At 38.5% G+C, this 13307-nt stretch overlaps 1 protein-coding gene across 2 annotated transcripts in view; it reads right to left on the bottom strand.

Annotated features, from left to right (window-relative positions):
* MIGA1 (mitoguardin 1) overlaps nt 1-10239 on the bottom strand; it is an 81585-nt gene extending 71346 nt beyond the window's left edge. The window contains exons 1-2 of one of the 2 annotated variants that reach the window (XM_012787437.3): nt 10106-10239; nt 7227-7340 (exon numbers count right to left, since the gene is read on the bottom strand). In XM_012787437.3, the coding sequence (XP_012642891.1) occupies nt 7227-7325 (99 nt within the window). In that variant the 5' untranslated portion in view covers nt 7326-7340; nt 10106-10239. The other variant, XM_012787428.2, reaches the window with a different exon arrangement.
* Nucleotides 10240-13307: the final 3068 nt, after the last annotated feature.

Below are 13307 nucleotides of genomic sequence, written 5' to 3'. Positions count from 1 at the left end.
TTTCAAAATAATCCAATGAGAGGGTAAGGGAAAGTGGGTAGAACAAAGGAAGTAAGATTGCCCAAGAGTTGGTAACTATTGAGGCTGGGTGTCATGTACATGGGTTCATTAAACTATTCTATTTTATATGAGTAAAATTTTCCATAATAAAAGTATTTTAAAAAATGAAAAACTGAACATAAGCTTTCAAACTATAATGTATTAGTAGAATAAAAACATTTATTACCATTCAAAAACACATGATCTGGCCGGGCGCTGTGGCTCACGCCTGTAATCCTGGCTCTTGGGAGGCCGAGGCGGGCGGATTGCTCAAGGTCAGGAGTTCGAAACCAGCCTGAGCAAGAGCGAGACCCCGTCTCTACTATAAATAGAAAGAAATTAATTGGCCAACTGATATATATAAAAAAAAAAAAAATTAGCCGGGCATGGTGGCGCATGCCTGTAGTCCCAGCTACCCGGGAGGCTGAGGCAGAAGGATCACTCGAGCCCAGGAGTTTGAGGTTGCTGTGAGCTAGGCTGATGCCACGGCACTCACTCTAGCCTGGGCAACAAAGCGAGACTCTGTCTCAAAAAAAAAAAAAAAAAAAAAAAAAAAACACATGATCTATATACAAAATATAGAATTTACAAAAAGCTACTAGAATAAGTGAATTTAATAAAGTTGTAGAATACAAGATCAATATACAAAAATTCCTATTTCCATACACTAACAAGTAACTGACAATTGAAATTTTAAAAATACCATTTACAATAGCATAAAAATATGAAATATATAAGAATAAATCTTACAAAAGACATATCCTGAAAACTAGCAAACACTGCTGAGGGAAAAGAAAGAAAACCTAAATATATGGAGAGATGTAATGCATTCATAGGATGAAAGATTCAATAAAGATGTCAATTGTCCCTAAATTAATCTATAGAGTCAATGAAGTCCCAGTGGTAATCCTAGCAAGCTTTATTTTTTTAAATTTGGGTAGAAACCAATAGCTGATTCTAAAGTTCATATGGAAATACAAAAGGACCTAGAATAGCCAAAATAACTTTAAAAAAGAAACCAAAGTTGAAGAACTATACTACCCAATTTCAAGACTCAAAAAGCTACAGTAGATAACGCAGTGTCATACTGGCATAAAGAGAAACAAACAGATCAATGGAACAAGAGAGAGAAATAAAAAACACATATATCCACAACTGATTTTTGGCAAAGGTGCAAAAGCAATTCAGTCTCTACAACAACTGGTGTTAGAAAAAACTGGTTATCCATATGCAATAAATATGGAACTTCAATCAGAACCTCATATAACATATACAACAATTAACTCACAGATTACAGACTTAAATATAAAACCTAAAACTGTAGACGTTCTAGAAGAAAAATAGGAGAAAACTTTTGTAACCTTTGGTTAGGCAAGTATTTCTTAGATATGACACCGAAAGACTGATCCATTAAAAAACTGAAAATTAAAAAGTTGATAAATTGGACTTCATAATTAAAATCTGCTATTTGAAAGGTACTGTTAAGAGAATGAAAAGACAAATCACAGATTGAGATTAATATAGTTGTAAATCAAATATCTGATATAAGATTTTCCTTATTCAGGGCACAAAACAAACTCTCAAAACTTAATATGAAAACAAAAATCCAATTTAAAAATGGGCAAAAGCTTTAGATAGATACATCAACTAAGAAGATAAATAGATGCCAAATAAGGACACAAAAACACACTCAACATCATTGGTCTTAGAAAATGTAAACTAAAACCACAATACGATTCTACTATATACCTATATTAGAATGGCTAAATTTAAAAGATTGGCCATAACAATGTTACAATCACATTTGGGAAAAGTATGGCATTTTCTTAAAAATTTAAATGTATACCTACCTTATGACTCAGTCATTCTACTCCTAAGTATTTACCCAAGAGAAATGAAAGCACATGTCCACATAAAGACCTGTATGGGAATGTTCTTAGCACCTTTATTTATAATTAAAAATAGAGAAAACGGGCCAGGTGAGGTGGCTCACACCTGTAATCCTAGCTCTCTGGGAGGCCGAGGTGGGCGGATTGCTCCAGGTCAGGAGTTCGAAACCAGCCTGAGAAAGAGTGAGACCCCGTCTCTACTATAAATAGAAAGAAATTAATTGGCCAACTAATATATATAGAAAAAATTAGCCGGGCATGGTGGTGCATGCCTGTAGTCCCAGCTACCTGGGAGGCTGAGGCAGAAGGATTGCTTGAGCCAGGAGTTTGAGGTTGCTGTGAGCTAGGCTGACGCCATGGCACTCACTCTAGCCTGGGCAACAAAGTGAGACTCTGTCTCAAAAAAAAAAAAAAAAAATACAGAAAATGATCCAAATGTTCATCAATGTGTGAACAGGTGAACAAACTGCAGTACAAGTATACAATGGAATACTACTCAGCTACAAAAAAGCTACTACAAAGTACAAAGCTGAGTACAAAGCTGTACTCAGCTACTACAAAAAGGAATTAACTAAGATGTAACAAAGAAATTAAAGATGACCTAATAATATAAGCAAATGGAAAGAGGTTGCCAGAAGAAAAATTAAGCTCTTTTTTCCCCTCTCCTACCACACAGCCACAGACTCAACACACTTCTGATACCAGCTGTGGGAAGGTTTCCCCACATACCAAGCAATTCTCCAAGGGACAACAGCTGGGTGTCCTATAACTTAACTCAGTTCAGATACTATCAACCTGGAATTGGCAACAGATCCCACAGGTTGAAAGCTCAGTCCCACAAGACTGAGCTCCATCTCAGATACCAGAGGGCTATGAAAAGGACTCCACTATCCCCTCCTCAAAGTCTATTCATTTGCTAGAACAACTCACAAAACTCAAAGAACCACTTCATTACATATGCTCATTTATTTTAAGAGATATGACAAAGGATACAGACGAAGAGCCAGATGGAAGAGATGCATAGGGTGAGGCGTGTGGGAAGGGGGCAGAGCTCCCATGCACTCTGCAGACACGCTATCCTTCAGGCACCTCCACACATTCAGCTCTGAACCCTGTCCGTAAGCGTTTTCATGGAGGCTTTATTACCTAGGGATGATTGATTACATTATTGGCCATTGGCATCAATTCAACCTCTAGTCTCCCTAGAGACTGAAGGGTAAGGCTGAATGTCCCAACCTTCTAATCCTGCCTTGATCTTTCTGGTGATCAGCCCCATCCGGAAGCTACCCAGGGGTGCCAGCCACCAGTCAACTCAATAGCACAAAAAAGACACTATTATCACTATGGAGATTCCAGGAGCTGTATGTCAGGAAATAGAAAGACCAAATATATATTCCACAATATCATGGAGATACCATGGTTATGTATTGGAAGAGTCAATAAGATGGTGTAAACCAAAAATAAAATCCTAAGCCCTCTGCTAACTAAATAGACCCCTCTCCGCCAAGAGGACCCCAGAAACACCTTAAAACTGAGGTCCCAGCGATGGCAGGGTAAGAGAGATATAAAACACAATTACAAATACAGGATTTACCCTTTATAAATATTCATGACTTCTCCTATAGCTTGTTGAATATATATTTTTGCCTACCATATTCAGTATAAAATCCTGTTCCCTTATGTCTCTTCTTTGAAACACATGTGCCTGGCTTCTGGCTGGGGCTCCACTTTCCAGTCTGTTGAAATGCCCACCCAACAGATTGCTAACCTTTATAAAAAATAAAGCTCTACTTTTTCCAAAGTATAAACCTTGTTAGTTTTTTTTTAGTTAACAATGGCAATTTGCTCAAATTGACCCATATATTTGACACAATCCCAAAGTCTCAGCAGCTTTTTGGGTAGAAATCTACAAACTGATTTCTAAAATCTCCATAGAAATGTAAAGCACATAGAATAGCCAACAATAATTTTGAAAAAGAACCGGTTAGAGTACTTACACTGACCGATTTCAAGACACTCTACAAACTGCCTTAATTGAGACAGCAAGGTATTGGCGCAAGGACAGACATGTAACTCGGTAGAACTGAATAGAAAATTCAGAAATAATTCGGCAATATACTGTTCACTGCAAAAGAGTCAAGGTAACTGAATGAGAGAAAGAGAATCTTTTCAACAAACAATAGTAAAACAATAGGATACCTGTGGGAAAGAATGAACCTTAACACTTATACTGGACACAAAATTTAACTCAAATGGCACATAGATCTATGTATAAAAGCTTCTGGAAGCTGAGGTTTGGCAGGGGTTTGGCAGAGTATTAACCATAAATGAAGAAAATTGATAAATTAGACTCTATTAAAATTAAAAACTTTTACTCTAAAAAGACACAAAGTGAAAATGCAGACCATAGACTAGTAGAAAATATTTGCGATAGGTATATCTGACCAAAGACGTGTATCCAGGACACATAAAGAATTCTTACAGGTGGGGTGCGGTGACTAATGCCTGTAATCCTAGCACTTTGGAAGACCAAGGTGGGAGTATCACTTGAGGCCAAGACTTTGAGACCAGCCTGGGAAATATAGCAAGACCTCATCTCTACAAAAAAATTAAAAAAATTACTGGGGCATGGTGGCATGCACCTGTAGTCCCAGCTACTCAGAAGACTAAGACAGGAGGATCCCTTGAGCCCAGGAGTTCGAGGCTGCGGTGAGCTATTACTGTACCACTGCACTGGGCCAAAGAGTGAGACCCTGTCTCTAAGAAAAGAAAAAGAGGCCGGGGGCGGTGGCTCACGCCTGTAATCCTCGCTTTCTTGGAGGCCGAGGCGGGCGGATTGCTCGGTGTCAGGAGTTCAAAACCAGCCTGAGCAAGAGCGAGATCCCGTCTCTACTATAAAGAAATTAATTGACCAACTGATATATATATAAAAAATTAGCCGGGCATGGTGGCGAATGCCTGTAGTCCCAGCTACTCGGGAGGCTGAGGCAGTAGGATCGCTTGAGCCCAGGAGTTTGAGGTTGCTGTGAGCTAGGCTGACGCCATGGCACTCACTCTAGCCTGGACAACAAAGCGAGACTCTGTCTCAAAAAAAAAAAAAAAGAAAAGAAAAAGAATTCTTTGGAATCAATAAGATGATCAGATTAAATTTTTAAAATGGTCAGAAGACTTTGAACAGATACTTTGTAAAAAAAAAAAGACATATGAATAGTAAATAAGGACATGAAAAGATGGTCAGCATCATTAGTCATTAGGGGAATACAAATTAAGACCACAGTGTATTACCACTGCAAACCCAATAGAATGGCTAAAATTAAAAAGACTGACCATCCCAACTGTTGGCAGAGACATGGAACAACCAGATCTCTTACACATTGCCAATGGGAGCAGAAAACGATACAGTCACTTTCTAACTACTCTGGCAGCTTTTTACACACTTACACTATGACCCAGCAGTTCCATTCCTAGATATTTTACCCAAGAGAAATGAAAACATGACTTCACAAAGACTTGTACAAGAATGATCACAGGAGCTTTATTCCAATAGTTAAAAAGTGGAAACAACACATTGTCTATAAGTAGGTGAAGGGATAAATGAACCATGGTATGTCAACACAATAGAATGCTGCTCTGCAGTAATGCATAGACAACTGCTATGTGCAAAAACATGAATCTCCTGCTGAGTGAAAGAAGCCAAACGTATTGAGTTTATACTGTATGATTCCATTTATTTGAAATTTAAAAAGAGGCAAAACTGACCAGTAGTGACAGAAAGGTCAATGACTCCTTGAGTCTAGGGTTGGAGTATGGTTGAGGAAATGAGGGAGTCTTACGGGATGCTGGAAATATTAACTCAATGGAGGTGGTGGCTACATAGCTGTATGCATGTCAAAATTTTACGACGATGTATCTCTAATATAGGTACATGTTATATTGTATGTACAGCATACCTCAATAAAGCTTGTCTCTAAACAGTGAAAAAAAAGGAATCAACTATTGATATACAAAATAACATGAATAAATGTCAAAAATAATTAGGATGAGTGAAAGAAGCCATTCAAAAGAGAGTATGTACTATATGATTCTATTTATATAAAATTCTAGAAAATGAAAACTAATCCATAGTGATGAAAAGCAGATCAGTGGCTATCTGGGGACAAGTAGGGGAGAGGAGCTGGAAAGGGGGGTGCAGAGGGAGAGACTATAAAGGCAAATGAGAAAACTTGGAGATGATGGGGATGTTAATCATCCTGATTATGGTGATGATGTCACATATATTTATGTATTTTTATGTGTGTGTCAAAACTTAACATATTACATACTTGAATTATTCTCTTCAGAACCTCTCTTCAATATCTCTACTACACTCATTATCAATTGTTATTTTTTTTTCCATTTCTATGTTTTTCCCTCTAGTGCTCACAGAAACCAAATGAGATTCAGGGGGAAAAAAATCAGCTCCTTCATTTTGGATGCTAAAGATTCAATAATAAAATAATTCTAAAAATAGCATTAAAAACACCTTACTTTTCATTATATTTTATAAACTTGCATGACCTTATTATCAAAAAGAAAATACTCTTCTTGGATCAAATTTAAATATATTAGTATTTAATGTACATGTGAATGTAAGACTATACACTATAAGAAGGATCTCAAAACAACTTCACTTTACAACTTAAGGAACAAGAAAAGAACAAACTAAACCCAAACCTAGCAGAAGTAAGGAAATAAAAAAGGTTAGGGCAGAGATAAATGAAACAGAACAGAAAGACAATAGCAAAAGATCAATGAAACCAAAAGATGCTTCTTGGAAAAGATCAACAAAATTGACAAGCCTTTAGCTAGATGGACTAGAAGAAAGAAGACTCAAATTAATAAAATCAGAAATGAAGATAGGGACATTATTATTGATTCTATAGAAATAAAAAGGATTATAAGAGAATAATGTCAACAAATTGAATAACTTAGATTAAACAGAAAAATTACTAGAAACACTAAGCCTACTGAAACTATATAATAAATAGAAAATCTGATGATTGGTTGCACAATGTGAATGTGCTTAATGCTAATGAACTATACATTTAAAAATGGTTAAAATTGTCAATTTTATGTTATGTGTACTTTACCAAAATAAAAAGGATTATAATAGTGAGAACAGGTTTATTGGAATAACATAATTCACTGAAAATAATTGTAATAGACTGTGTAAATTCACTTAAGATAGGAACTTTTTTTAAAGTAACACAATCCCCTTTTAAGAGTTATAAACATGATTATTCAACTTCTTTTTTTTACCTGGGAGAGAGAATAATACCAAGACAGAGGAAGATCAAACACTCTTAGTGCTGCAGTCTTCAAGGAAAACTGTGATTCGCTTACTGTTTCTTCTGACATGACTCCTCTTCTAACCTTCATTTAAATGAAACATAAAAACATATTGGCCACAAAGATTTCTGGTTACTTTACCAATGAAAGACACAAATTGAAAACTTAGCTCGCTCTATCAGCCTTTTTTTTTTTTTGGCAATTATTCATGATATTACACTTGAGCTGAAATTATATTTATTAATCACCAAAGCAGCAAAAGTGAGATTTAAACTTTTAATTTAGGTAGTAAACATTCCTAGAAAATTACAGTTTCCAGATCCTCTCTTTTTTGGTTAAATAAAAACGTGTCAGCCTTTAGTTAGTAACTTAAAATCTACTTTTTCCTACTCATTTCTTTCATATAACAGGAAAGGGGTGGGGGGAGGTTGCTGAATAGAATCTGGAACAGACTCCTGGTCTGGAGAGGAGCCTTAGACTCATTCATTTATTTTACTACTGTCCAATTTTAAATATCATAAAAGAAATGCCACATATATGCCATATAATTTTGATATTGCTTTAATGCATGCTAATTCTCTTGCAACCAAAGAAAGAAAAATCAGATATCTACAGAGGAAGCAGCTGTCACTCAAAGAGAGATTCTTAAGGTATTAGAACCTTGATAGAAACATAATGCTTCAGGGTCTGGGTCTCTGCTTTGTAAAGCCAGAAACTCAATTTTATCCGTGTACCCAACTGAACACACACTAAACAAATCCACATGGTATTGGTGTATAAATCAGTTTACAAATTAAATCATGTATGATAAAGAAGCACACTGTCTAGTGACCAGATTACTTACATATTCTTTTAAAACACACCCTCTCTGAAATTAAAATACTGTGGGAAGCTGAACTAGTAAGTCAAAAACATTGTCTGTTGGGCAAGAAATCAAAGGGTCCTGGGGAATATTTCATCCCCACCAAGAAAAAGCCTGAAAACTATCTCTGGTAAACAAGACAATAGGCTTCTCCAGTAACCAGAATGTCTATGCCTACCAAATTCAGTATTTCTTTTCTTGGTATAGCGCTCTGTATCACCGAAGAGAAAATTTAAATTACCAATAATCCCTCTATAAAAGCTTATTTGCTGTACTTTCCTTAGGTCCTTTATTTCTGCCTATATCTCTGTGCTCTCTTTTTCTAGACTCCAGTAGACTACTTCCTTCTGGTTTTTGTTTTTGAGACAGGGTCTCACTCTGTTGCCTAGGCTAGACTGCAGTGGCATCATCATGGCTCACTGCAACCTCAAACTCCTGGACTCAAGTGATCCTTCTGCCTCAGCCTCTTGAGTAGCTGGGACTACAGGGGTACACCACCATGCTGAAACATTTTTACTAATTAAATAGATTCTAAATCATTAAGCAATCTATTCTACTGCACTTAAAACAAAAATCAAGAGTAATTCACCCAAAGTAATTTTCCCCATAAATAGGGCATTCCAGATTTTTAAGCAAACACTTCAATTTGCTGCAGTGATTTTCTTAAAAGAATTTCAACAAATCTCCATTTTTTGCATTCTAATTATCCCATTCCCTTTCATTTAAAATCAGTGAGGATGCTGACTGCAAACTTAACCATTATTAATTGAATATCTTTTTAGAAACCTGTCATTTCAGCTGCTTTCAGAAGTATAATTAAAACAAACATGAAGGTAGTTTCATGATTATTCAAATTTGTAGAAGGAGTCTAAAACGTCACCAAAAATACTGTCCTGTGTAATATTACTTGCTTCTAATATTTCAACCACTTATGAATTAAAAATAAGTGTTTTAAATAAAATTTGCTGGTGTGTTGTTGTTGTTTTGAGAGAGGGTCTCTCGCTGGGTGGCTGGGGCTGGAGCGCAGTGGCATCATCATAGCTCACTGCAACCTCAAACTCTTGGCCTCAAGGGATCCTCCTGCCTCGACCTCCCAAAATGGTAGGATTACAGGCGTTACCCACCGTGCCTGGCCTTATAATCTGCTTCTCAAACATTTTAAAATTGTAAAACTTTGACTTTATAATCCAACCAAGAATGAAAGTCTGAAATACCAAAAAAAAAAAAAAAATGACGTGAATCATAAATCTACACAAACAAACTCTGAGAAGATACTTTAAACAGAGCAAAAATGCTTCGTTGCAACAAAAATAAAATAATAATGATAGAGGTCTTAAAGGTCCGTGCAAGAGCAAGATCTCTGGGAGTCCTCCGTCCAGAAAACAGATGTTTAATAACTTCACAGAAGAACCCGACGCCACAATACTGCCAAGATATATCATTCTCTGAAAGTGCCTTCCAAGAAGCGTAATCTACCATATCCAAAAACCACTCCCTGCTCAAAACCACCGACATCCAAGCCGAACATCGGACCTCACCTTCTGCCCCACCTCCAGCACTTTTCTTCCCCCAGCCCCTCACCGTGCAATCCTCCGCAGTCTTCCCTTTTTTTTTTTTTAACACGAGGACCAGAAAAGGGGCTTCCTCCCAGCCCGGCCGCCGAGACCCTCGCTAGACTCAGAGCCTCGGATAACTCACCCCAATTCAGCGCTCCCCTTGCGGGCCTCCCTCGGCGTGGGGCCTTCCGCTTTCCCATCCAAGCCCTAACCAGACCCGGCCCTGCCTGGCCTCTGCGAGCAGACAGGATGCAGCGGGCGCAAGGTAGTACGGCAATGGACCCTCCGGTTTTCCGTTGCCCCACGGCGAACTCAGGAGTCTCGGTCGCTAAAGCCAGCGCTGGAACCTGCGCCTCCCTCGCCCCGCGGCCTTTGGCCCAACAACTTTGCTACCCCACTCTGAGCTTCGGCCGGTCCCGCCACCCACGTACCTGGAGCTCCAGTGCAGGTGCGGCCTGCCCGCCCACGCCTGCTTCCCAGCCGCAGCCCGACGCGGAGCGGCAGCCTGGCCGCGAGAGGCGGAGTCCTTCCGGGGTCAGGAGTGCGACTGTGGAGAGACAGTGGAGGTGCCCTCTCGCCTTTCCGCGTGAGGGGCCGCGTGTGAAGCAGCGCCTGCCATTTTTGTTGAGGGTAGAGTCTCCAGTCTTTTCAGGTGGACGTGAGAACGAGATAGAATAAATTGCGTTCTTTTACAAGCGTGTGAAGAACTGTTATCGTAGTTCCTAACCTTTTGGGGGATCTAGGACGATTGTGAATCTGGTGAAAACTATGGAGCCTTTTCCCAGAAAAATGCACAGAGAAATGCTCATACATTATTAAAAGAAAAAAATGTATTATACAATTTCAAGCCCTCAAAACCAATCCATGCATCCCAGATTAAGAACTTCTACCATGGACCCTCAGCCTTCAAACGAATGTGTCTTAAGAGGCATTCCAACCGTGTATAGAGGATACATTTATTATTGATTTCAATTTAATTTTAGCTTTTCTCAGTGTTTCACTCTGAATTAGGCAACCAAAGAATTGTGAATGTGGCCAATTATTAGGCGGGATTGTCACTGCTCTTAGGTTCTGTCTAATACACAGCAAACTAATAGGGAGATAGGGCAGGAAAAATAATAACAAAAAACCCACGATGCTGTTTCTATGTGCCACCCTTAGCCAAAATATTCCGTCAGACTCAGAGGTTTAAGAATTCCAGTTGCTGAGCGTATTTGTGGTGAAAAGCCAAAATAATGTTGCAAAGCTAGCTAAAACATGAGAGCAAATGTTACTATTGTTATCTAAGGAACAAGAATGAGCAATCCTTTCTGTTTTCAGAATTCCCATTTAGTCAAATGGAAAATAGGGAGAATGGCAACTCCAATGTGTGATGTTACTAGATGAGTAATAACTAAAAATGCACAGACTGAGTTTTATGTGAAAATATTTTGCACTTATAAAGTAAATGGAGCTCTTGAGACTTGAATCTGGAATTGGTAAAGCTAATTTTGCTTATATCCCCAATTTCCTCTCTGCTGTCTCCTCCCTTTTGCCACAACTTCCAAACATTCAACCTAATGGGAAGAGCAGTAATGGTGATGACTACCACTTAAAGCAACTTTCCTGAGAACATTATCTCCTTTAATTCCCCAATAAACATTATGAGAGAGATACTATTACACAATGAGTACAGATTTTACTCTTCAACCAGAGAATAAGAAATGCTGCATTTCATTTATTTTTCTAAACCAAATGTAATTTGCTCCAAGTCTTTCTTCTGGGTTGGCGGAGTACTGTGCTCAATCTTAGCCATTATTGGGTATATTAGTTAAGATGATGTTAGCTACAAGTAAAAGAAAAGTAAACAAATAAAAAACAGGGGACTCAATGTCTTCTGCTATCCTGTACCAGGGAAAAAAAAGTAGAGCCTGGATTGATTCTAAAGGCCTGTCCCTCCCCCAGATAACCAAAGTGGTCATGTAATACTCAGTAAACCAGGGAGTGGAGTTCATGAACAATATCAGTTGTTACCACTGTCCAAATACTGCGATACCTACTACAGGGACCATTAATGAATTTAGGGCATCTTATATGCATAGCATCAAAACAATGCTGTGGAGTCAGACTGCCTGGGTTTGAATTCTTTCTCTGCTGCTTCCTAGATGCATGATTAAAGGGGGAAGAAACTATTTTTCTATACTTTCAACACCTCTGACACTAAATAAATAGAGGGTTTTTTCCCCACCAAACAATTCTCTAATTATCTGCAGACACCAACTGGGTGTCCTACAATTCAATTAAAGTCCATAGTATCTACCTGGAGTGCACCAGACCTCTTAAGGGCTCAGACTCACAAGATTACCCCTACTTCTGATGTCAGTCACAAGTCCCAGGTTGTCACCTGTACTTCTGACTAACCAGGTATAAATCAGAGATTCCCCAAATCCCCTCCTCACACACAATAATTTGCTATAATGGCTTACAAAACAGAAGGAAACATTTACTTATGTTTACTAGTTTATTACAAAAGATTTTACTAAGGATACAGATGAATAGCCAGATGATGAGTTACATATTGCACAGTCTGGAAGGGCCCTGAGTACAGAAGCTTCTGTTGCCATGGAGTTGGGGTGTGCCACCTTTCCAGCATATGGATGTGTTCACCAACTCAGAAGCTGTTAGAACCCCATACTTTAGGGATTTTTATGGAGGCTTCATCATGTAAGAATTATTGATTATTAATTCGATCTCCAGCTCTTCTCCCTTCCACAGAGGATGGGCCATGGGACTGAAAGTTCTAAAATTCATGGTTTTAGAACTTTGGTTTTTCTGGTGACCATCCTCCATCCATCCTGAAGCCCATCAACAGTCACCCCATTAGAACAAAAGTCACTCCTGTCAACCAGGAAATCGCAAGAGATTTAGGATCTCTGTGTCAGGAACTTAGGATGTCACAGTGGTCTTAGGCAAGATACTGACCCTCTTGCTTTATGATTCAGTTTCCTCCTGAGGTGTTAGAAAGATAAATGTAATAATTCTTGTAAAGCACTAAGATTCTTATGTTAGTTTTTTTGGGGGGGCGGAGGTTGTTGTTTTATTTTGTTTTGTTTTTAAAACAGGATCTCATTCTGTCGCCTGGGGCTAAAGTGCAGTGGCATCATCATAGCTCACTACAACCGCAAACTCCTGAGCTCAAGCAATCCTCCAACCTCAGCCTCCTGAGTAGCTGGGACTACAGGCACATGCCACCATGCCTAGTTTATTTTTCTATTTTTTGTAGAGACAGTTTCATTATATTCTAAGGCTGGTCTTGAACTCCTGAGCTCAAGTGATTATCCCACCTTGGCCTCCCAGAGTGCTAGGATTATGAGCATGAGCCACTGTGCCCAGAGTCCAAGGTTGAAACTCTATTTCAATATGATTGGTTTCCTTTGTAATCCTATGTGTTTTGTTTTATGCACATAGAAGCATTACGTTGAGAAAGGGATCCATAGACTTTACCAGAATGTCCATAACATCAAAAAAAGATTAAGACCATAGAACAATCCTGGTACACATTTTGAAGGTATATTTCATATTAAATGGGACTCTTCAGTGTCTTTTGGCAGAAGCTCCAAAGCTGAGAAAAAATAGATACCAACTATCCTAAGA

The sequence above is a fragment of the Microcebus murinus genome, chromosome 2, assembly GCF_040939455.1.
Source record: "Microcebus murinus isolate Inina chromosome 2, M.murinus_Inina_mat1.0, whole genome shotgun sequence".
NCBI classification, from domain to species: domain Eukaryota; kingdom Metazoa; phylum Chordata; class Mammalia; order Primates; family Cheirogaleidae; genus Microcebus; species Microcebus murinus.
This window is presented reverse-complemented; position numbering and strand designations above follow the sequence as displayed.